Here is a 23,753-nt window from a genome sequence, read left to right as displayed (position 1 = left end):
AGGATCAGTGTTTTTTATTTCATAACTATCACATGCCACATAATACATTAGAAATTGATGCAAATGGCATGTTGAAACTGCTTTTAAATGTTTTCCATTGAATTTATATACAGATTTCAACTGTCCTACCTAGTTTCCTGTTTTAAAATCAAATTCTTGATTTTATTATTCATTGTCATTATAGGAAAAAATTCAAAATGATGTCAGTGTAGGCGAAAAGTTTTCAAATCCCTTTTAAGCACATTTAACAAAATTAGTACTAAAACAACTAGTTTTTTTAAGAACTAAAGCTAAGACTAAATGGAATATTTTACTGGCTGCTGCTGCTGCTGCTGCTGCTAAGTCGCTTCAGTCGTGTCCAACTCTGTGCAACCCCATAGACGGTAGCCCACCAGGCTCCCCCGTCCCTAGGATTCTCCAGGCAAGAACACTGGAGTGGGTTGCCAATTCCTTCTCCAATGCATCAAAGTGGAGAATTTGTTCCTGGAGACTGGTGATCTCCATTGTGACATGACTTAAAAAGAGAACTCAGGGTGAACAAAGATCCCTCCATCTATTCATGGACTTGAAGGAAATATGCTGAGGCCCTTTGGATGACCGTGGGCAGAGTAAAGCAGGCAAGAGTGAAAGGCCTGTGACTCCTGCCTTTGCTGAACTCCCAGACTAGCCTGTTGCCCTTGGGGACCCCGACGTGAGGATTTGCTGGAATGCAAGGCAAGTCCAGTCCTGAGGTGGATCACGTCACATTCAGGCACATCAATGCCAAGGAAACAAAACCATGCAAGGCTTCAGGCTAAAATAAGAAAGTGTCATTTATCGGGTCACATCAGTGAAAACAAACCATCCATTCTGTATACTGTTTACGTATTTGGTTTTCTCACTAGCCACGTGTGCTGGGTTTGGGCTTCTTAATTTCAACGTGACTTATTTAATCTTGGTTCTTTTCCCATCCACTCCTCCCACCCCACCCCCACCCTGCAGGAAAGGACAGGGGCGGCCCGACTGGGCAATATTTGGGAGACTTACAGAACACAACGAGACGATCTTGTTCAAAGAGAAATTCCTTGATTGGACGGAACTGAAGAGACCTAACGAGAGGAACGCCAGCGAACTAGCGCAGCACAAGGTATTGAGGGTGATCAAGCCCCAGACCTCAGAGCTCGGTTTGAGTCCATGCCAAAGGGGCTTGGATGCTAAAAGCCCTCCTGGGGTTTGCTAGCAGAACAGCAGACCGGTTTCCAGTTACATTCTGACTCCAGGAGGTGAAAATAGCCGTGTTTCCACATCCAGGTTTATAGGTGTCACATTCACAGTCATGGCGTGTGTCCCCTAAATGCACCCTTTCCTGAAATGCACTGGACAGCCTGAACGCCATCCTCTGAGGCTGCCCCATCACCAGGGAAGCAGTGATGCTATAGCTGCAGATGCAGAGGCAGCTGAGCCAGCGTGTCTGCGTTCCCTCCTAGGATGATGCCCGGGCAGAGGTCAAGCCTTACGATGTGACGCGGATGGTGCCGGTGCCCCAGACGGCGACCGGCACCGTGCTGGATGGGGTCAACGTGGGCCGAGGCTATGGGCTGGTGGAAGGGGACGACCGGAGGCAGTTTGAGATCGCCAGTGTCTCAGTGGACGTCTGGCACATCCTGGAGTTCGACTACAGCAGGCTCCCCAAGCAGAGCATCGGGCAGTTCCACGAGGGCGATGCCTACGTGGTCAAGTGGAAGTTCATCGTGAGCACTGCAGGTCAGTGAGCACTTCTGTGTCCTCCTAGCCCCACCATAGGCATCGTGGCCACCAGATCCAGACTGAGTGCATCTGTCCCCAGCCGCCGGTGCAAGGGCCAGTCTAGTCATTCCTCATGAGAACCTTGGGAATAGATTCCTAACACCCCAGTGCGGCTAGCATGCCTGGTGCTTCCCTCTAGTCGCCTGGCATGGTAAGGTTTCCCAGCCGCCCTCGCCCCCTCCCCTGCCCCATCCCCAAAGGTCTTCTAAAAAGCAATGATTTGGATGCTGCCGAAATGGAAGGAACACACGGCCGATGGTACAGAACTGAAACCAAGTGATGTCGTCACAGTCAGTCCACGCACAGAAAGATTTATTCAGACTGAAAGAAGTATTTCCTCTAAGGCTGAGAGTCCTAACAGTGCTCTATGGATCTGGCAGGGTAAATACATGATCCCACCTCCCCACAGACCCCACAGTGCTGTGCTCTTCACATGGCAAAAGAACAAAACTCTCCATGGTGTGCTTTGCACTAGGGGCAATGAGGTCGGAGAGCAGTGGATCGGGGAGAAATCATCCCTTTTTCTTGCCAAGAAGTCACAGGTCAAGTGATCCAGTGTCCTGCATTGCTACGCATTTAGAGACAGTTTATGTCACAAGTTGGTGATTCCGAGTTTCACGTACCAAGGAAGTTTAGTCACCTCCTCCTGGCCCCCTCACCATCTGGGTGTGGCTGCCCCGCCGGGCACAGGGTGGAGGCCACTGCTGGCTTTCAAACACTGATTTAGAACCATTTGGTTTCTCACCTAATTTATCCACTATTCTATTAATCAACAGGTGGCATTTACTGAGCGCCTCCTCTATAAAGAGGACACTTTTAAATTTTGTATTATTGAAGTACAGTTGGTCAACAGTGTTGTACTAACTTTTGCTGTGCAGCAGAATGATTCAAGTATATACACACACACACATATATCCTTTTTCATTCTTTTCCTTATGGTGCATCACAGGATATTAAATACAGTTCTGTGCTGTACAGTAGGACCTTGTGGATCCTTCCTGTATTACTAGTTTGTCTCTGCTAATCTCAAACTCCCAGTCTGCCCCTCCCCAACGTCCCCTCCCGCTTTGGCAACCACCGGTCTGTTCTTTATGAGTCTCGTTTCTGTTTTGTAAACAAGGTTATATATGTGTTGTATTTTAGCTTCCAGATACAAGTGGTATCATACAGCATGTGTCTTTTTCTTAGTATGATAATCTCTCCATCTGTGCTGCTCAGATGGCATTATCTCATTCTTTTTTACAGCTGAGGAATATTTCATTGTGTGTGTTTACACCACATCTTCTTCATCTATTCATTTGTCCATGGACATCTACGTAGCTTTCATGTCTTGGCTATTGTAAATAGTGCTTCTATGAACATAGGGATGCATGTATCTCTTTCAATTATATTTTTTCTGGATACATGCCCAGGAATGGAATTAATTGCTGGACCATATGGTAATTCTTGTTTACGTTTTCTGAGGACCCTCCATACTGTTATCCACAGTGGCTGCACCAACTTACATTCTCACCAACAGTGTAGGAGGGGGTTCCCTTCTTTCCTCTCCAGCACTTATTTGTAGATTTTTAAATGATGGTCATTCTGAATGGTAAGAGGTGATACTTCATTGTGGTTTTGATTTGCATTTCTCTAATAATTAATGATGCTGAGCATCTTTTCAACTGTCTACTAGCCATCTTTACGTCCTCTTTGGAAAAACGTCTGTTTAGATCTTCTGCCCGTTTTTCAATTGGGTTGTTTTCTGTTGTTGAGTCGTATGAGCTACTGTACAGTTTAGAGATTAAGCCCTTGTCAGTTACATCGTTTCTAAGTATTTTCTCCCATCCCATAGGTTGTCTTTTCCTTTGGTTCCTTGTTTCCTTTGCTGTGCAAAAACTTGTAGGTTTGATTAGGTCCCATTTGTATATTTTTGATTTCTATTGCCTTGGGAGACTGACATAAAAAAACACTGGTGTAATTTCTGTCATAGGATGTTTTGCCCATGTTCTCTCCTAGGAGTTTTATGGTATCAGGTCTTATATTTAAGGAATAAGGCACTTTTTTAGGGACTGTGTGACTGGACAGTCACAGGACATAGAAACTGGACACTCCAGACCCCTTTTCTCCCCAAGAAGGCCTCCCAGCTTGGAGGAAAGGCCCCAGACCCAGGGACCCTACAGCCTGGGTCTGAATCCTCTCAGGGGCCACTAGCTGTGCAAGTTGGGGAAATTTACATAACCTGTCTGAGCCTTGGTTTACTCACCTGGCAAATGGAGATTATAATACCCTGCTGGCAGGGGCCTAGGATCGGGTATGTGGGATGTTTAGCACATAGAGGTGCAGACATCATCATTGCCTACCTTCTCAGCATAGCTCCTGCATTGAACTGGAAGATGAGATACCATGGGTCCACCCCAATGATAGCAGTTCCTAGAGGGTCTCTGTTGTGGGTTTAAACTCTGGGGTGAACTGCCAAGTTGGACACTGAATACTCATCTGTGCTGCCTGGCACTTGAGACAATCAGCAGGAATTTAGTGGGATAAGACCTACTAACCTTTGATGTTGTGGATGTGGGACCAATAAGGAGCAACTTTCAAGAGCACCTGACGTCCTCAGCCTTAAAAGTAGAGGAAGGGAAAGGGCTTGCTGTTTTACAAAACCAGATGGGGGAGCTACCGTCTGAAATTTACTTGTCTCCTTCTCTTAAAAAATAATGGTCAGTGAATGGATGACTAAGACTGTATGAAAATGAATTTAAAAAACAGATCTCAGATTTCTGAGAGGCCCCTAAGAAATGCTGATGTGTCCTGCACAAATACTTTGTGTTTCTCCCCAGTGAACACAAGGTACGTGTCACAGCCAGACTCTGTGGCAGGCACCTTTATGGACTAAGTGACAGCTTTGATGAAGCCCAGCTGCAGAGGATTAAAGGAGGCCAGGCAGCATTCAGATTCCAGGCTATCTCTCTGGGAGCAGAAAAGCACAGCCTAATAGCATTTGCAGCTGCTCTGTGGTCATCACAGAAGCCCTGGCCCCTTGGTGACAGCTGGTCCAGTCCCCACACCACTCAGACCCACAGGGCTGCACCTACAAAGGGGACTGAATTCAAGGTGCCCTTCTGGGCAGGCCCAGCAGAAAGCAGCTTCTGGTGACGCAGCACTGTCGCCCTCTCGGCTGACTCTGGGCAGTCTGCTCCTTGGGACGTGAACTGTGGCAAGGGAGACCAGAGGCCCCAGTGGTCAGTGTCCTGCCTCAGGTGCTGCAGGATGTGGCTCAGTCCCCACGGGGTCAGGGAACAGGCAGCTTGGGGTACCCAGTGATGCTGGGTCAGGCCCCACCAGGGCCCCATGCGGGAGCCAAGTTCCTATTATAGGAGATTGGCTGCAAGACCATGTGCTGAGCAGTTCACGTGGCTGAACAGCTACCACCTGTTTTTTGTTACTTCTAAACGCAACTCCTTCCTCTCCAAAGTAGGTGGATGGCAGCATGCAGCGACATGTTACATTCATCCTCAGGTCAGGGCTGCAAAGATGACAGTCCAGAAGCTTTTAATATAGAGCTTAATACAACTTAACCTTTGCTAAAACTAAAAATCAATACATGCATCAAAATAAGTTGTACACAGGATTAAATTCGGGGTATGCTGAAGAAAATCGCAAGGAAAATTTGTGAAAACTTTTATGGAATATTTTTAAGGGAATATAGTCCTATTTTAGGTATATGTAGGCAAGCCCATTTTAGAGTGTTAGGGTGCACAACACTGATTATTTAAATATGAACATATATTTAATAGACTGGTAACAAATTCCAAGACGTGTAAACTGCTGTGCTATCTTTTAAGCATCTCTCTCCCTACTAGTAGTCTAACTGATTTGACCAATTTTCACTGCTTTGAAGAGTGTGGGATTGCTAAACAAAGATAACTTCTGTTCCTACGTAAATTCGCAAAACTTTCAACGAGTGGCTTCCAGATTAATTGTGGACATGTAACATCTATTCATGGGGTGGTTTCTGTTTGCTTGGTGCACCTAGAAGTACACAGATTTGACAATTTCAGGTTCACAGTAGAGGGTGCTAAGGCCTGAGCTTGGTCAGAATCCTTTAAGAATTATCATAATCATTTATGAAAGCTGTTTGAGTACTTTGATCAAAAGACCAAAAGAAATCACATAAATATTGGTCCTTGACCACTTAGAAACTTGAAATAATTGAGCTTTCTTCTTACCTTCAAACATTAAGACAACTGTGATTTTGTCAATGAGATTGGGGTTGAGAAAAATTGAGATCATATAGAACCAGAAAATCTGATTATTATTTTTGGTATTTTTATGTTTTTAAATTTTTTTATTGGAGTTTTACAGTTGCTTTACAATGTTGTGTTAGTTTCTGCTGTTGCAGCAAGGGTGAATTACCTATATGTGTGTGTGTATGTATATGTGTGTATATCTATGTATAGCCCATCTTTTTAAAATTTCCTTCCCATTCAGGTCACCACAGAGCACTGTGTAGAGTTCCCTGTGCTATACAGCAGGTTCTCATTAATCACCTATTTTATACACATTACGATATAAACGTCAATCCCATACCATCCCACCCACACCCCCTTCCCCCTTGGTGGGCACATGTTTATTCTTCTTGACTCCCAGCATATATGGGTATCACGGGCACCTGCATCCTCCCTGGGTTGATCCCACCCGGGACCACCTGGGCATGAGTGGAGATCTTAGTCTCCTGACGTCACTCAGCCTAGAACGCTCTGCTTCTTGGTCACGGTCGGTCATTCAGGCCTCTCTTATGCACCTCCTCCAAAAGGCCTTCCCCACCAGGCACTCCAGCAGCCCTCAGCCTGCCGCTTGTCACATCCCCCATCTTCTCCTCTCAGTACTGACACCCTCTGAAGTTACCTTGCTCATCATCATTGCCCTGGCACACAGTAGGTGGTCAGTAAATATTTACTGAACAAACAAATGAGGGAGTCTGGAGACAGATCTCTTCCTATAGGTAACGGTTTGGGGTCTGAACTACTGTCTGAGGTGACCACTCACCCAGATCACTTTCCATGACTGTCCCTCAGTGGGGTCTGCATTCCGATCGCTGCTGCGCTCTCTCCAGTGCCTGCGAGGTCCCGGCAGTGAGACTAACCAGCCCTTCATCCTGGCTGCAGCCCTGGTGGCAGTCATCACTTAAATCCCAGGTTATTTTGTGAAAGTGATAGATCTGCAATTTGTCTCTTCCATTTCTGACATAAGTTGGAGACTTCCAAGTGTTTTTTTTTTACTAAACAGTCTTAGCAGATGACATTTTTTCCTTTGTACTTAAAGCCGGCCCAACCATTGTTTGCAGTATCCTTCCTCCACCAGCAGACCATCTGCCAAAAGTTGGTGAAACATGGAAATTGCGCTTGTGCCATCAGGTCCTGGGCCTGCTCTGGCGTCCACACTTCTGTTATACACACCTGGATGGCCTACTATCCTCCCAGATGATAGATGTTTATCTTGGGGTATCAGGAGGGCCTGGAGATCATCTTCCTCCAGTTTGGAGGCCTGGGGTCCATTAGCTGGAAGAAAGGTGGTTTCTCTCCCTTCCAGTGGCCAACCAAGATCGACGTTCCCTCTGTTGTAAATGATCTATCCCCAGCCCTGCACCCCAGGGTTGCACCTTCTACTGTTTGTCCTCAGAGTCTGGAGGCCTGAGCTGCACACTGGCTCTTCTTACGGTTTACCCCTGCTCATCCCATGCTCTGCTGTTCTTTGTGTTTGCAGTGGGAAGCCGGCAGAAGGGGGAGCACTCAGTCAGGGTGGCTGGCAAAGAGAAGTGTGTCTACTTCTTCTGGCAAGGCCGCCAGTCAACCGTGAGTGAGAAGGGCACGTCAGCTCTGATGACAGTGGAGCTGGATGAGGAAAGGGGGGCCCAGGTAAGTCCTGGAGGCAGATCTACCGCAAACAAGGGAAAGGAGGGCGCCTGGTTTGTTTCCCTAAGGACCTGATTCTAATGAACAAAGGAGAGCATTGTCCAAAGCCTCTTTAGTCTTGATCTGGCTTCCCTGTATTTCAGGCTCCGTCTCCTCTTTTATCACTTCCCTGGCCAGGAAGGCAGACCTCTTATAATATGGCCTTAAAGTATATCTGCAAATAATAAATCCACAAAATTAAGTTTAAAGAGCCCATAAGCGTTTTTTAAGTTTTCACTTAACTGATCATCAAGGAATTGTAAATAGGACAAAGATGCCACTTTCCACTCCTAAAATGGCATAAGTGTTTTAAAAGAACGGACCCAGGGCTGGTGAGGATTCAGGAGGATGGGTGCCCATGCCTGTCTCTGCTGGGAAGTATAAATTGAAACAGCCACCCTGAAAAGCAGCTTTCGCTTAAGAACCTTAAAGTGCTCACACACATTGATCAGTTATTCCACTTACATAAATCCATCCTTAGGAAATATCAGAGATGTATGTAAAGGCTGTCTTCCCATGGCCTGCATCCCCCATGGCAGCCTGGGTGATTTTTCTAGGACCCATTAGATCATGCCCTGCCCTCTCTGTTCTCTGTCACACCTGGACCACCATCTAAGGGTTTGCTGGTGTCAGTCTGCACTCTCCAACCTCCCTGGTCTTGGACACCTGTTCAGGCCACTCCCACCTTTTTATGGTTCCTCCCCCTTTCTGCCCACTGCAGGGCTTTTGCAGGGATCTCCCCGGCCTGGCACTCCCCTGGGTTTCTGTCTGGATGTCACCTCCATGTGCTTTCTCCACCTTCTCTGTCCCTTTGCTTTAGTTTTCTACAGCACTTACCCCAACATAAAAGGATGGTCACTGTTTACTTATTCTGTGCCTTCCTCTATAAGCATGAAAGAAACTGTGTCTATCCTGGTCTTACCCACCCCATAACCCCAGAGCCTGTGTGATGCCTGGCAGATACCACTGCCCAAAGTCAAAGGTTTTAAAAGCATTCCTTTTTAATGTTTGGATTATCTAACCTCCAGTCCCTTCCTTTATTATGGGAAATTAAGAGTTGATTCTGGCGTTTTGGAGATCCTAGCATCCTTTTACTGTCTTGGATGAAAAGTTAAGAAAAACACCAGGAAAGAGAGCAGAGGTATTTTCTCCAGAAACAGATCCACAAGCACTCAGCCTTCCAGCTTCCTAAGAACCAATCCTCTTCCCTAAAAGTATTTAATGCATATTTTTTACTGTGGACTGTTTTCCACATAACAGCTGTTCGTCACTGAAAGCTAATTTACTCCTCATAGTGGATCATTTCAGCTGCTTTTTGGGGGGGCGGGTAGAGGCCATAAACAAATGTTTTATCATACCTTCAAAATCATCCTTAGGGTTTTGAGTCTTAATCCAATTGGAGCATTTCATTTTGTATCAATCCAATGGGTGAGAAATCACTGCCGAAACAGAAACCACTTGCGCAAAACGGCCCTTAGTGATGCACAACAGGCCCTGAGGTTGGTAACTTATAGTGAGAAACACTTCCTGCCTTTCAGTGCTGCCCAACTGCCAGGCTCTGTTCAAGTTTCCTGTTTAAGGGAAAATGTCTTTGGCAAAGTGAAAGTCAGCTGACTCAACCCTCGGTTACTGTTACTATGTTGCATCTCACACTGATGGGTTAACAGAGGCAGTGACTGAGGTGATCCTGAGTGACAGGCCCTCTGAGGGGACCAGACGCTGCAAAAGAGAGAGTTCTTTTCCCCATAAACACTGAGTCAGTGGCTGGTCATTCTCACTGCTAAGAAGTTTTATTAGAAACATGTTTAAATTAATCACATTATATCCCTACTGCAGAATACCAGAATTCATGCTTTAAAGGACATGTGATGATAGAAAACCACTAGCTGAAGAAAATCAGGGTATAAAAGCAACATAAAACAGCAATCCTACTTGGAAAAATATACACCTGAAAAATACTTTGTATCATAGGAAAGCTGTACTTAGAACTGTCATAGTGTTCTCCATAAACATGGTATTATCTCTGGCTTTTATTTGTCCTTCTCAATATTTTTCAGACTTTCTACACAGGCATGTGTTATTTTTATGAGTGCAGAACCGGGACATGTGACTTATTACTCTATCATGTGTTTCAATCGGAAGGTCCAAGTCCTGCAGGGCAAGGAGCCCCCCTGTTTCCTGCAGTGTTTCCAGGGGGGGATGGTGGTCCACTCCGGGAGACGGGAGGAGGAAGAAGAAAACACACAAAGTGAGTCACTCTTACTCTTGCAATTCAGGGGTGGGGGTTTGGAGTAAGTCTCTCTTCATGTAGCTAAAGGCAAATTTATAAGTTTGCCTTATAAATCAGCTTTATGGGGTGCCCACACCCCTCCCCCTCCTTCTGTGGAGTTGCCTTCAGAATCCAGCTTTGCATGCAGAAGGCCACAAGATGACCTTAAACTGGATCCTGGAGGGGAAAAAAATCAGTGATTTTATCTTTTAAATTATGAGATTTTGGTTGAGCAACATCTTAAAAAAAAAATCATCACAGCTTTCAAGCTTCTTAAAATATGCCTGGTTACAACTTACCTAGGTCTTTATAAATTTTATGAAACTGGTTTTCCTGCATCGTGAACTTTTGGCAACCTGTTTCTAAGCCCACAAAGGTTTGTTTTCTGGGCCTGGGTTAGAAACCAGCCTCGCCTCCACCTGCCCCTCCAGACACAGGAAGGAGTGGGGCTTGGGCTGCCTGGCAGGGTCCCCTCCCTGCTCAGTTGCTTCCTAACTGTGCCGCCGGCGCCCCCTGCAGGCGAGTGGCGGCTGTATTGTGTGCGCGGAGAGGTGCCCGTGGAGGGGAACTTGCTGGAGGTGGCCTGTCACTGCAGCAGCCTCAGGTCTAGGACGTCCATGGTCGTCCTCAACGTCCACAAAGCCCTCATCTACCTGTGGCACGGATGCAAAGCCCAGGCCCACACGAAGGAGGTTGGACGGACTGCAGCCAATAAAATCAAGGACCAGTGAGTGCTGTGTGTGTGAGCACCTCTCCCTGAGCGAGGGCCTCCGGGGTGCAGGCTGAGCATCCCAAGAGCCCCGTGGATGCCCCCATATGTCCAGCATGACTCAGCGTGGAGAGGTCCCCATGAGGTCAGGGGCCCCGAAGGTCCAAGTTCATGCGACACACGTTCAGCCCAAACCTCCCCTCTGAGGCTTGTCCCCACTTTCTGAGGATTTACCTGCTTCCGTAAAAGGCAGAAGACCCCTTCAGAGGTGTGATTCGGCTCTCGAATTATCAGCCTGGGTCCTTGGTTATTTAAAAGAGAACAAATTTCAAACATCATTTAGGGGATCAGAGCTGGTTTTGTCAGAGGTGTGGAAGGTTTGCAAACACTCAGCTAAAGACAGCTGGGACACCACCCACTGTGTCAGACTGTCAGGTGCCCCCTCCTTCAGGGACAAGGGTGTCTGGGAGACAGCTGCCCAAGTGCATTACCAGAGTCCCCAGGGCAGGTGCAATGGATATTGGGTTCCCTTCCTCTTCCAGGCAGCACCCACAGGTGCCCACGACCCAGAGACAGCACACTAGACAGCCCACTCATATACTACAGAGTGGGCTGTTATTCATTATAGGGACGATTTTAGTTGGAAAGCAGGAAAGATGCTGAACCAATCTGTAGATGTAGTCTGGAATAATTTTGTCCTGCCCACAATTCTGGGCTTGATAAAAACTGTTGGACTCTCTCCATGCAGATGTCCCCTGGAGGCCGGGCTGCACAGTAGCAGCAAAGTGACAATTCATGAGTGTGATGAAGGCTCGGAGCCCCTGGGGTTCTGGGATGCTCTGGGGAGAAGAGACCGGAAAGCCTACGACTGCATGCTTCAAGGTAAGCCTACAGCCGGCACCTCCAAGCACCAGCTTCCTCAGTATGTAAATATTTATGCACACGTGCTCCACACAACACGAGGAGTTATCCCAACACCAGGTCTTCTCGGGCCAACCCAATAAGAAGACTAAATAACATTTATCACTAGTTATGATGCCAAGTAGATACTGTGTGTGTCAGGGTAGAGTTGTTCATAAAGAATGCTTCTGTCAGGAAGTGTCACACAGGCCTGCAAAGAGGACAGGGCACTTCCTGGAGCCTTGGATGTGTAGCTGTGACTTGCAGAGAAGGGAAGGAGGGAGGAGCATTCCAGGAAACCAGATGGGCACAGCATGAGCCTCTGGGATGAGGTGCTTTTGGTTTAGCCAGTGCCCAGGGTGCAGAGAAATGGTGATGGTTTAGTCACCAAGTTGTGTCTGACTCTTTGCAACCCTCTATCAGGGGGGTTTTCCAGGCAAGAATACTTGAGTGGGTTGCTGTTTCCTCCTCCAGGGGTCTTCCCAACCCAAAGATCAAACCCACGGTTCCTGCACTGGCAGGCAGGTTCTTTACCACTGAGCCACCTGGGAAGTTGTCCTGGGAAACAGTGGGGTTTAAATGAGAGTGGGTCGGTCTTGTCTTTGAATACATGAAATACAGGTTGACACACATACAGAACAACATAAGAAAAGTGAACAATTACTAAGCAGTTTCGGCTGAGCTAGGCCGTGGCTAACCACCTGCTACACATTCCCTCACCCCATGCTCACAGCCCAACCAAGAAGCTGCGCTGGTTCACCGGCAGGGAAGCCGAGGCCTGGGAGGTTAACCATCTCAGCCCAGGTTGGACAACAGTGGGATGTCCTTGTGCCCACACTGTCCTCCCTCTCGAGTTTTACAAACTTTTCCAGAAGTTCTTAAAATATAGTTGATCCTTGAACAACATAGAGGTTAGGGGCTAAGCTCCACCCCTCCCCACACCCCCACACAGTTGAAAATCCATATATAACTTGTTATTTGGCTATGTCAGGGCTTGGCTGCCCCATGGCCTGTGGGATCTTGGTTCCTCAACCAGGGATTGAATCTGTGTCCCCTGCACTGCAAGGCAGAATCTTAATCACTGGACCACCAGGAAGTCCCTACATATAACCTGTCACTCCCCGCAAACTTCACTACTCATAGCGAACTGTTGAATGAAAGCCTTACCAAGAACACAGATTTAACACCTAGTTTGTAGGTGGTATGTATTATATAATTCTTACAAAAAAGTGAATGTAATGAAAATTATAAGGGATGGAAATTACATTTACTATAGGATACTATAAATTTCCATCATCTGTTTATGAGATGAATCATTTGTCAGTACCTACATCAATATTGTCTTAGTGGATACAAAATATGGTAGATGTTATATGTATTACTAATACTAGACACCAAAAATTAAAAGATACTGTGAAACAGAAATTTGTATTTATTTACAGATGTTGGGTTAGACAAAAAGTTTGTTTAGGTTTTTCCATATGTTATGAAAATCTTTATGTTAATTCAACAAATATTTATTGAGTCTTAATTATATATCAAGTACTTTGCCAGACAATAGAGCTAAAATACGAAGGTGAACAAAACGGATGTGAACATAACTTACAGTGATGTTTTCTTTTGGGGAGGGTTTTGATTGCTTTGCTTAAGTCTAATTTATAAAGAACTTAATCAGTTTAGCTTTGTTTCCTTGTAAGTCCAAACATAACATCTTAAACCTTCAATCAGTCCTCAGTAAGGGCTATGCTGGATCTCTCTCTTGCAGCCTAGAAGCTTGAAAGTATCATGCGTTTCTCCTCTGTCAGGGAGAAAGTACACAGGGCTTTAGAAAAGAACAGATGTGACAGTTTTATTTTCCCCCGAGTCTATTCCAATAAGATCGACAATATCCCATTCATTGATGCCAATCTTGATCTGCAAAGAATGGAGAATCCATTCTTAGCTAAGATGGAGTCTTGGTACAATTGTTTGGCTTATTATGCACTGCCAGGAATCTGTAATTCCAAAATATGTTCAATAGGTTTTAGCTGACTCATGCTTTTTTAAGTTCTAAAATTTCTTCTAAGAGATCTATCACTGTAATAAGTTGTTTTCTTCCACAAAATGTCCTTTTAAAAGTTCTTTGCACTCTTCAGTTCAGTTCAGTCATGTCTGACTCTTTTGTGACCCCATGGACTGTAGCCCGCCAGGCCTCCCTGTCCATCGCCAACTCCCGGAGTTTACTCAAACTCATGTCCACTGAGTAGGTGATGCCATCCAACCATCTTATTTGCACTCAAGCCAATTAGTAAATGTTTTGCAGGCTCAGGTTAAGGCATAATCATGCAAATTATTCCTTAACTTTAATCCAGAAAATTTCATTTTGGCATATCCTTTAAAAGAGCTAACAAACTCCCCTCCCCACCCCCCACCCTGCTCCAGTAAATGCTCCATATGTTATGAAAATCTTGAATGAACTCTTTGGCCAACCCAATATAATGAATGATTCATGCACTGATTAAAAAAAAACAATATGATTACTTTATATTACCTAGTGTCACTGATACAGTTGCTTCTCAGCAGCCCAGCTGATACACTAGTGAATGGTTATAACATTTTTATGGCATGCAGCGTTTCAGTCATAATAATAGTCATAATAAACTATTGAAAGCACTGTTACCTTTTTATAAAAATCACTTACCCCCCTAAAGATAACTGATTCACAACTTCTCCAGTTACAAGAGAGATGCAGACTGCATAGTAATTCTTTGAAAACAAAGTTATAGAACAGTAAGAAAACTAACACATTATTAATCTTACATTAAGTATCCCTCACCTTATGCCTATGTAAAGGTAGGTATCTACACAGATCTGATGCATTCATGACATACCTAAATTTTATTACTTTTTCAGTATTTCTAGGCTATGCAATTTGTCTGCAGGTTTTTCAAGTTGTCACAAACCTCCAAAAGATTTTTCCAATGTATCTATTGCAAAAATTTATGATGAACCATTTCCCAAAGCCTGTGTTAATATTTATAGACTTATGGCTGCAGGTATTTTGTGAGTATATATGCTACTCTCTACTTAATAGCTGGAGAACTGAGTTGTTTCAACTTTTTCTCTAACAACAATAAAGTTGTGAATAGTTTTCAAAAGAATTGTCTGCATTTGTTTCTAGTTAAGGTAAATTCCTGTACCTGGGACAACTGTGGTGAAGTTATTATAAAGTCTTACAGTAACATCTGCCAGTGTCCCCAAAACACTGGCCCCAAATTCCATTCTTACCCATTGATTGTAGCCCACCTTACCAGCAGTTTACAAATGTGCACATTTCACAGCACAGCCACATGCTTGTTTATTACTTTTCCTCACTGATGGTAGAAATTATGATCTAAACACTGTTATAACTAATGTTTAAATTAGCAGTACTGTTAAATGCTGTCTATATATATTTTTTAGCCACATGTACTTCTTTTTGGGTGAATATTTTATTTGTGCCTTTAGCACATTTTTTGATATTTATTGTCTTATTATTATTACATTTCTTTATATACTGCTAAAGATATGAACAGGTTTCTATATTTCCCATTTTGTCACTTGCCTTTTCATTCTGTTTGGTTGAGGGTGCTTTCTAATGCAGTGTAATTTTTCATTTTTATGTTGTTAATGCATAAATCTCTTCTTGAATTATTTCTTATGCAGTTATGACTAAAAAGGCCTTGCCCACCTCCAAGTTCAGATGAACTATACCCTTTTTACACTTGTGCTCTGATCATTTCATGTCTTACATTAATTCTTCAGACCACCTGGAATTTATTTGTCTTTAGCTTTTTGTTCTCTTTTCTTTCAAAGATCCTGGAAATTTTAACTTCACACCCCGCCTGTTCATCCTCAGCAGCTCCTCTGGCGACTTCTCAGCCACAGAGTTCATGTATCCCGCCCGAGACCCCTCTGTGGTCAACTCTATGCCCTTCCTGCAGGAAGACCTATACAGCGCCCCACAGCCAGGTACGGCCCACAGAAGAGGGCAGTCGTGCTGAGCCAGCAGAAGGCTCACCTTCTAAGAAGTCTTTTTACTTTGCATCTAGTAAGCAGTTTTTATCTGCTAAGTACACTTTCTTATATTATCGCTCATGTAATCCTCATACCTCCCCTGCAACCAAAGGAAGATGACATCAATCATGTATTATTATGGTATAAAAAACTGACCCTCAGATACTCACCCAAACTCATCAGTTAAGAATAGGTTGAGTGCAACTATGTCAGGCATCAGTCTCTGCTGTTTGCTCAGCTTTCCCTCCATCATCTTGATTCATGTTCTCATGTGGCTGCTCTTGCTGCAGCCATCATGTTTCTATTCAAAAGAGAAAGAAAAAAGAAGAATGGGAGAAACCGCAATGATAGCCAAGTCTCTCCCTTTTATCAGCTAAAGCAAAAGCTTTCCCTGAAACCCCCAGCTGCAAGGGAACCTTGCCAGAGTCACAGGAGCAGGGGTTGGGAGTATCTCTGGGGTGAACCCCAGAGCAGTGTCTACAATTCCAGGCTGCAGAGCAGGGCCAAGGCTCTCTCCTGTGCCTCCTGATCCCAAGGTCAGGGCTGTTTCCACATGACCTCCACCACAAGACAGAGCCTCTGTGCTGTTGTTGTGGTTGGGACAGTCACCAGGGACTGGGCTGCAGAGACAGTCGTGTCTGAGGTCAGCTGTCCCAGCCTTGGGGCGTCTCCACTCTCACATTACAAGAACCTGGAGCGGCATCAGGAACCTCACAGACCCTGGCCAGCCTGTCACCACATGAAAAGCTTGCCTGGTACACATGGTCATACTGGGGAAATATTAGCTAGTGTCTTAGAAAGGGCTGCCACCCACCTCTTCATCCTAAGGCTCAGGTCAGGTCTTCAGCCTCCACTGGGCTTTTCAGTCGTGTGGTTATCACAGAACCCAGAGATGAGAGCCAGGAAAAGACTGGTGAGAGGAGCCAGTGGATGTGAGAGGCCTTGGCGACGTCAAAGAAGAGTCAGGCTAATGGTTTGCTGGAGAGAAAAGGGGAACATCATTGGGATCTCTGCAGGCCCATTCCTCCCTAAAAGAACCGTGGACTCAGATGGCCTGCTTAGCAGGTCAAGCACGGGCAGGGCAAGCATGACGTGCTCCTCAGTGTTTAACATGCTCTTGGGGGTCAGCGGTGCTGACAGCCCCTCGGGGGTCACGAGTCTCATCTATCCCAATCTTGGCACCTGGCCAGGACCCAGAGAGCAGCTGTGGAGTTGGGGGAGGCAGGGAATTGAGAGAGGAGGAAAGAGCCTACCTCATCAACGCCAGCTCTGCCTCAGGCTTTGCCTGATTTGTCCCTCAAAAGCCACATCATCAGGGGGACCCTCCCTGTGGCCCTGAGTTTACCTGCCAAGGGGCTTCTCCCACTGACCATAGTGGCAGGGAGGGAGGCACTGGTTAGGCTTGGAGAAGAGTCCCTGACCGTCTGCTCTGCCCTCACAGCACTTTTCCTTGTTGACAATCACCACGAGGTGTACCTCTGGCAAGGCTGGTGGCCCATCGAGAACAAGATCACAGGCTCCGCGCGCATCCGCTGGGCCTCGGACCGGAAGAGTGCCATGGAGACAGTGCTGCAGTACTGCCGAGGTGAGGCCCCCAGCAGTGGGCACCCTCCATCCAGGTGCCCTGATGGCTTTCTGCAGACTGACTTAGAGACCCGGGCCAGGCCTCCTTTCCTGTGGGTGGCACTAGCCTGGAAAAAAACCTGCAGTCAGCCATGAAACTGACTTTGTTTTTCCCCTGGAACTTCTTGAGGCTGATTACTTTTGAAATTAATACATTCTAAGCTGCCAACATGAATGAGATTTCATTTCTCTTTTTTAAAATTGAAGTCGAGTAAATGTACAATATTATATGTTACAGGTGTATGATACAATGATTCATGATGTTTAAAGGTTATACTCCATTTATAGTTATTATAAAACATCAGCTATATTCCCCATGTTATACAATATATCCTGGTAGCAGATTTTATACTTAATGGTTTATACCATTAAATCCACTACCCCTTATATTGCCCCTCCCCATTTCAACAAACTAGGGAATATCTCTTTTCTATTGGACTGATCAAAAAGTTCATTCGGGTTTTTACATAACATCTTACGGAAAAACCCAAATGAACTTCTTAGCCAACCTGATACTATAAGGCCATCTATTATTAACCTGTCACCCTCGAGATGAACAGCTGAGTTGTAGGATGGCTAGCCTGGTTAAAACCATCCTGCACTCAGAGTTAATCATGCTGAGGGACCCTGTCAGGGAGTAGAGAGAGCCCCCAAATGGGCTGGAAGGCCGACGGCAACCTTTCTGTCATTATTATTAGTGTTACATCTGCAAAGAAAGGTGTGCAGTCCATTCGTGGCTTCTCTATCATACCATCCACCTGAAACTGGTGGTCTTTTATATAAAATGAAGATACCAGTAATTAATTTCTTAATTGTTAAGACCCATTGATTAGTATTGCTGAGTATGTAGAGTCAATTTTCTCTTGAGAAACTCTTTCATAATAAAATAACTGAATTTCCCACCAAACATATAAGCTAAAGCAGCTTCTAAACTGCTGTCATTAGCTGGTTAATTCTCACTGAACTTGATGCTGGGTCAGGAAGCTGGAGGAATATTTGACGGGTGAGTCCAGGAGGAGGAAAAGGAGCCCCCAGACACCACAGAGAGAGGCTGTCTTTCCTCCCATCCAGGGAGGGTTCTGTTAGGGTCAGGAACCTTAAAGTCAGGTCACTTCCAGGCAACTGCATGCATACCTATATGCAAGAAGTTAAACATATTATGTAAACACCCTCCAGGCGGGGCTGTCAACTACTCATAACTTACATTTTAAGCCTGAAGTCAAGAGATGCAAACAAAAGATTTCAGGGGAAATCAGAGAAATACAGGGCCTTCAGGGCCACCCCGGGTCTGTGACGTCTGCCTTCTGTGTGACCGCAGGGAAAAACCTGAAGAAGCCGCCCCCCAAGTCTTACCTCATCCACGCTGGCCTGGAACCCCTGACCTTCACCAACATGTTCCCCAGCTGGGAGCACAGAGAAGACATTGCAGAGATCACGGAGATGGTGAGCACTCTTCCCTGCCTTTCAGGCTGTAGGGTGGCTTCCCCTGGGGAGAAAAGGCCAACTGCATTTTCATGTGAAAATGTGATTCCTTGTTCACACGTTGACCAGTCTACACAGAATCAGCACAGGAGAAGAGAAGCCTAAGGAGAAGTCAGTGAAAGTAACTGGGTAACTTTCTATACACCATGCTCAGGTCCAAACAAAAGCAAAGGTGAACTTAATTACTTTGAAGACAACACACAAATAAAAGCAGCCATCTCTTCTACCTGTTAAAGATCCATTGCCTCTTTAAGTCCATATAAAGCACCACAGAACAGCCCCGTCTCAGACCTCAACCTTGGGTCCAAGGAGACGTGGAATAACTCCGTGATGAGTTCACTTGCTCAGGTAACGCAGGGAGTGAAGGCGGTGTGAGCCTGTCCTGATGCAGGATGGCTCGACTCCTCTTTCCTACCATCCTTTATCTCCACGAGGCATTTATCATAACCTCTATTCACCAAAACACGTTATTAGCCAGCATGTTATCCTTTCCAGCTGCACCGAGAAGAGGAAGCTTACTGCAGCTCTGTAGAATTTAATGTATGGGTTTTGAACACTGCTCACACCACCAACCCCAAGGAAGTTTTTTATTTGGTGGGAGATAGGTTTGTCCAATGAGATTTTTCTTGCTGTGCAAACACAGGGCTGCTTACCTGGGGAGATGATGGGGGATATTTGATAGGAGGTCTGGATAACTTTAAACAAACTGCAAAAGTGTGCTGCTGCTTGACCACAGAGAGGGCTAGCTTGATCTCCGCTGCCGGTCCTCAGCTCTCTGGAGCCCGGTGGACTTTATCTTCAAAGGTAGGGTCTCAGGCTGCCTGGGAGCCAACAGGCATGGTGAGGTGTCTCTGTGCATGATGGATATGTGACCCAGGACACCTTGAAGCTCTTCAGGTTCAAGGACATCAATCAGTGCCATCCTCTGTTCTCTGCAGACCCCTGGAGGGGGTTAAAAAAAAAAAACTCCATTCAGCTCCAGCACATTCTAGATGCATTTTCTTACCTTTTTCCATTGAGGATTAGGAGATGGGATCTGAGGTATAGAGGAGAGGTTGATTCTTATTAAGGTTAATTGCTTTTATATATTTGTAAGCACATTCCATTATTTGCATGCTTCTGATGTCTCAGCTTCACATGTAATCATCTTCTTGATAATTCACTCATGTGATAGGCCCTAAACTTTTTTGCTGATGTATATGAAAACTCATAGGGGGAGTGAGACGGCATCTCAGGCTAGGCTGGGGTGGGGATGGGCTGGGTGATATATTCACAGCGCATGATGAAATATGTTCAGATATGGAGGTTCCTCTCTTGGCTCCCTCTTCTCCAGGACACAGAAGTTTCAAATCAGATCACCCTAGTGGAGGATGTCTTAGCCAAACTATGTAAGACCATTTACCCGCTGGCCGACCTCCTAGCCAGGCCGCTCCCTGAGGGAGTCGACCCTCTGAAGCTGGAGATCTATCTCACCGATGAGGACTTCGAGGTAAGTGTTTTTTCTGGGCGGAACTGTGTTTGAGTGTTGTGCATGGCTTGTCGGAGGGTCTGTTCGCTCAGCCACTGGGCATTTCTTTCTTTCCTTCCAGTTTGCACTAGACATGACCCGAGATGAGTACAACGCACTGCCCGCTTGGAAGCAGGTGAACCTGAAGAAAGCGAAAGGTCTGTTCTGAGTCATGAGATGCTGGAGGAACCTGGGTGGTCATTTTCAATACTGATGGACCAGGAAAATGGATGTTTTAGTGGGGGAGCCTGGTATTTTTAAATATGTTTTTCATCCGCATTTTTAAAACCTGAAGTGACCAGCTCTCCTGCTCGTTTGGGGGTTGTGTATTTTGTAAATGTTCCAGAGAATTCTCTGGGAACATGTTTTCCACACGTCAGCAAGTGATATTTGTGAGGTATCCATGGCCCTACATGCACTTACGCAGCAGGTCCTCAGCAGCGGCCACGGCACTGCCCTCCCACTCCAGCTAAGCGTTGCCTATTTTTTTGAAGCAGTTCTCTTTATAAAGTGTTATTTTGATAGTTTGTGGATTCTAAAATATATATATATTTATATAAACACCGTATAAATCAAATATGTATTTAACAAACCAATATGTATTCATTCACTTTTAAGATTTTTTTTTTTTGGTGTCAAAATAATATTAAAAGGTAGTTGCTCCTGTTGAATTAGTTCTGCCACCTATGTGTACTTTCACCCATACTCAGAAGCGTCTCCTTTGGTGTGAAGTCTGACTCGTTCTGAGTGCTGCTTCCGGTGCTAAGATGAACAAAGGCTCTTAAGAATCTGTGCGAATCTGCCTTTCTACCTTAATATTGCCCCCAAATGTATAGTGCCTTGTTTTATGTACAGTTTATATACAGAAAAGTTTGCTCTGCATTTTTTGACGATGGTTTGGAACAGTATCTACAATTTTACTCTAAAATAGTAGAAATTTCAAAAAAAAAAAAAACTATTTCTAATACCTGTTGTAAACATTATACATGTCATTTGGTGACAGAGGACTCCAAAATAAAAGCTTCAGAATAAACACAACTATGAACTGATTGGTTCACACTGAGTTCCTGTCTGAAAAACATTTTTTGTAAATGTTAACCTTGTACCAATATTTCACCATTCAGTATTAACTGCTGTAACTTTTAATGCAGCTCAGGAAAAGATGGAATACAAGGTCATACAACTAAACAGACATATTCAGCCCATAAAATGAGTTGAAGACATATTTTTGCAAGTCATTCAACAGACGCTCTTTATCCTCAACTATAGCTGTGTATCAAATTCAAGAGCTCAATGCCTTTTTAAAAATACTGCATATATAAGATAGTTAGAAAAACATTAAAAACTCACCAGCTTTTATGTTCTAAAATCCAGGGTCCAAGGGAAGAGAATCTGGAAAAGAATGCATGTGTAACTTAATCACTTTGCTGTAGGCCTGAAACTGAAACAACGTTGTAAATCAACTGCAATAAACGAACCCCAAACCCCTGATTTTGAACAAAGACCACATACCCTGATTGATAGGAGCTGTTACCACCACCCCCACTTTGGTCTTATTAATATAGTTCATGTATCAATCCCATGATTTCTAAACTCCATCACTGACCATGAGCCCCCTGAACCCCGAGACTGCACTAGGTCAGGGGTCTGTACCTGCTCCTGGCCCCCACCACTTGACGGCTCGGTGACACTGGGCCATCACAAAACTGTCCCACCTCCGTCTCCTCTTCAGATCGGCACTGTAACTGCCCACCTCCTATGACTGACTGATTCTTACCAAGGCTATCACTGTTACTGTCATGGAGGTGGACTTAGGAAAGCAAGAGAGTTAAAATTAAGGAACGTGGTCACACATCTAGAAATGACAGGTTCAACCCAGGAAGACCTTCCAACGAGAAAACATGGAAAAGTTGAGGGAAGGGTTCAGACTGTGTCCCATGGGAAGTTGGCAAAGAGGAGCAGAGAAGCATGCTGCAATAAGCCCTTTGGGTGGAAAGCCTGCTCTAGGTGTGATGGACAATACAGAGTCATCAGCAGTACCCATTACCCTAGATTTTCCCAAATGCTCTAAAATTGTTTATACCCACGTGTACTAAGCACTGTCCCCAGCACTGTGTCTGCCTCTCACCTCTTATAAACAGGGCACCTGTCTTGGTTTCACATTTGCTTTTTGCCTCTTTTCCTGAGTTGTTTCCCCAAATCTCTCTCCAGTCTGCAAAACTAGATCCTCCTTTCTCATGTGGTTTTGTGATAGTAGGATGTGACCTTTGTGTCCTGGGAAGGGACCCTGCCTGAACACATGACATGCTAAGTCTCAACACCTCAGCCAGCTGGGCTGCACCCCTCCTCCAGAGCCACATTCCCAGGTGAACCATCTGGGGAACTTTTTATTAAAACCAGCTGGTGTTTTCTTCATTTGCTGCTTTTGAACTAAAGAATAGAGGGGAACGGATGTCTGGGTGGAGGCAAGATGTCACGAGTGTCCTGAGGCTGTGGGGGAACTGCAGGAGTACAAGCGGGCTCCAGAGGTGAGGAACCCTCACCCCAGTATGTTCTTCCTGGGCTGTGTCAGGGTCAGAAAGGCCGCTCAGGAGCCCCTCTTCGTTCTTCTCCTTATTCCAGCCCCTCCTGTGCCTGAGCTCCATTCTTGTAAAAGGGGATGCATTCCAGAAACAGCTTGAGAATCTGTTTTGGTCCTTCACTTCCTTCTTTTCTTCTGATTGTAACATAATACCCTGTCTACACAGTGACTTGTACATGAATGATCACGGCAGCATCGTTCATAATAACCCAAACCTGCAAACAACCCACCGGTCCATTGACTAAGACATGGATAAAGAAAATGTGGTAGATTCACACAATGGAATACTATCCAATAGGAAAGGTAACAAGATACTCATCAACAGTCTAACACACCTGGACCTCAGAAATGCCATTGAAGACCTGAGAGTCTGGGATTAGCAGATGCAATATAGGAGGAATAAACGGCAAGGTCCTATAGCACAAGCAACTATATTCAACATCCTGTGATAAACCAAAATAAAGATATGTGTTAATAACTGAGTCACTTTACTGTACAGCACAAATTAACAAAAATACAGCTCATAGAATGGGAGAAAATATTTGCAAATGGAGCAACTGATAAGGGATTAATCTCCAAAATATACAAAGAGCTCATGCAGCTCTATGTTAGAAAAACAAACAACCCAATCAAAAAATGGCAGGAGATCTAAACACACGTTTCTCTAAAGAAGACATAGAGATGGCCAAAAGCACATGAAAGGATGTCCAACATCACTAATGATCAGAGAAAAGCAAATAAAAACCCGACTGAGGTATCACTGCAGACTGGTCAGAATGGTCGTCATCAAAAAGTTTACAAACAATAAATGCAAGAGGGGCTGTGGAGAAAAGGAAACCCTTTTAGACTGCTAATGGGAATCCAAGTTGGTACAGCAACTACAGAAAACAGTATGGAGGTTCCCTAAAAAACCAGTTGCCATGTGAACC

General features: G+C 45.0%; 1 protein-coding gene across 1 annotated transcript in view; it reads left to right on the top strand.

Annotated features, from left to right (window-relative positions):
• The window catches only part of SVIL (supervillin), a 110,762-nt gene extending 89,543 nt beyond the window's left edge, over nt 1–21,219 (top strand). Inside the window, exons 27-37 of the mRNA XM_068987115.1 lie at nt 982–1,126; nt 1,467–1,743; nt 7,531–7,682; nt 9,861–9,966; nt 10,507–10,714; nt 11,445–11,578; nt 15,431–15,586; nt 17,073–17,216; nt 18,573–18,697; nt 20,070–20,225; nt 20,326–21,219. Of these exons, the coding sequence (XP_068843216.1) occupies nt 982–1,126; nt 1,467–1,743; nt 7,531–7,682; nt 9,861–9,966; nt 10,507–10,714; nt 11,445–11,578; nt 15,431–15,586; nt 17,073–17,216; nt 18,573–18,697; nt 20,070–20,225; nt 20,326–20,412 (1,690 nt within the window). The 3' untranslated portion in view covers nt 20,413–21,219. The remainder of the gene's footprint in view (nt 1–981; nt 1,127–1,466; nt 1,744–7,530; nt 7,683–9,860; nt 9,967–10,506; nt 10,715–11,444; nt 11,579–15,430; nt 15,587–17,072; nt 17,217–18,572; nt 18,698–20,069; nt 20,226–20,325) is intronic.
• The last annotated feature ends 2,534 nt before the right edge of the window (nt 21,220–23,753 follow it).

This window comes from Capricornis sumatraensis, chromosome 15 (assembly GCF_032405125.1).
Source record: "Capricornis sumatraensis isolate serow.1 chromosome 15, serow.2, whole genome shotgun sequence".
NCBI classification, from domain to species: Eukaryota; Metazoa; Chordata; class Mammalia; order Artiodactyla; family Bovidae; genus Capricornis; species Capricornis sumatraensis.
This window is presented reverse-complemented; position numbering and strand designations above follow the sequence as displayed.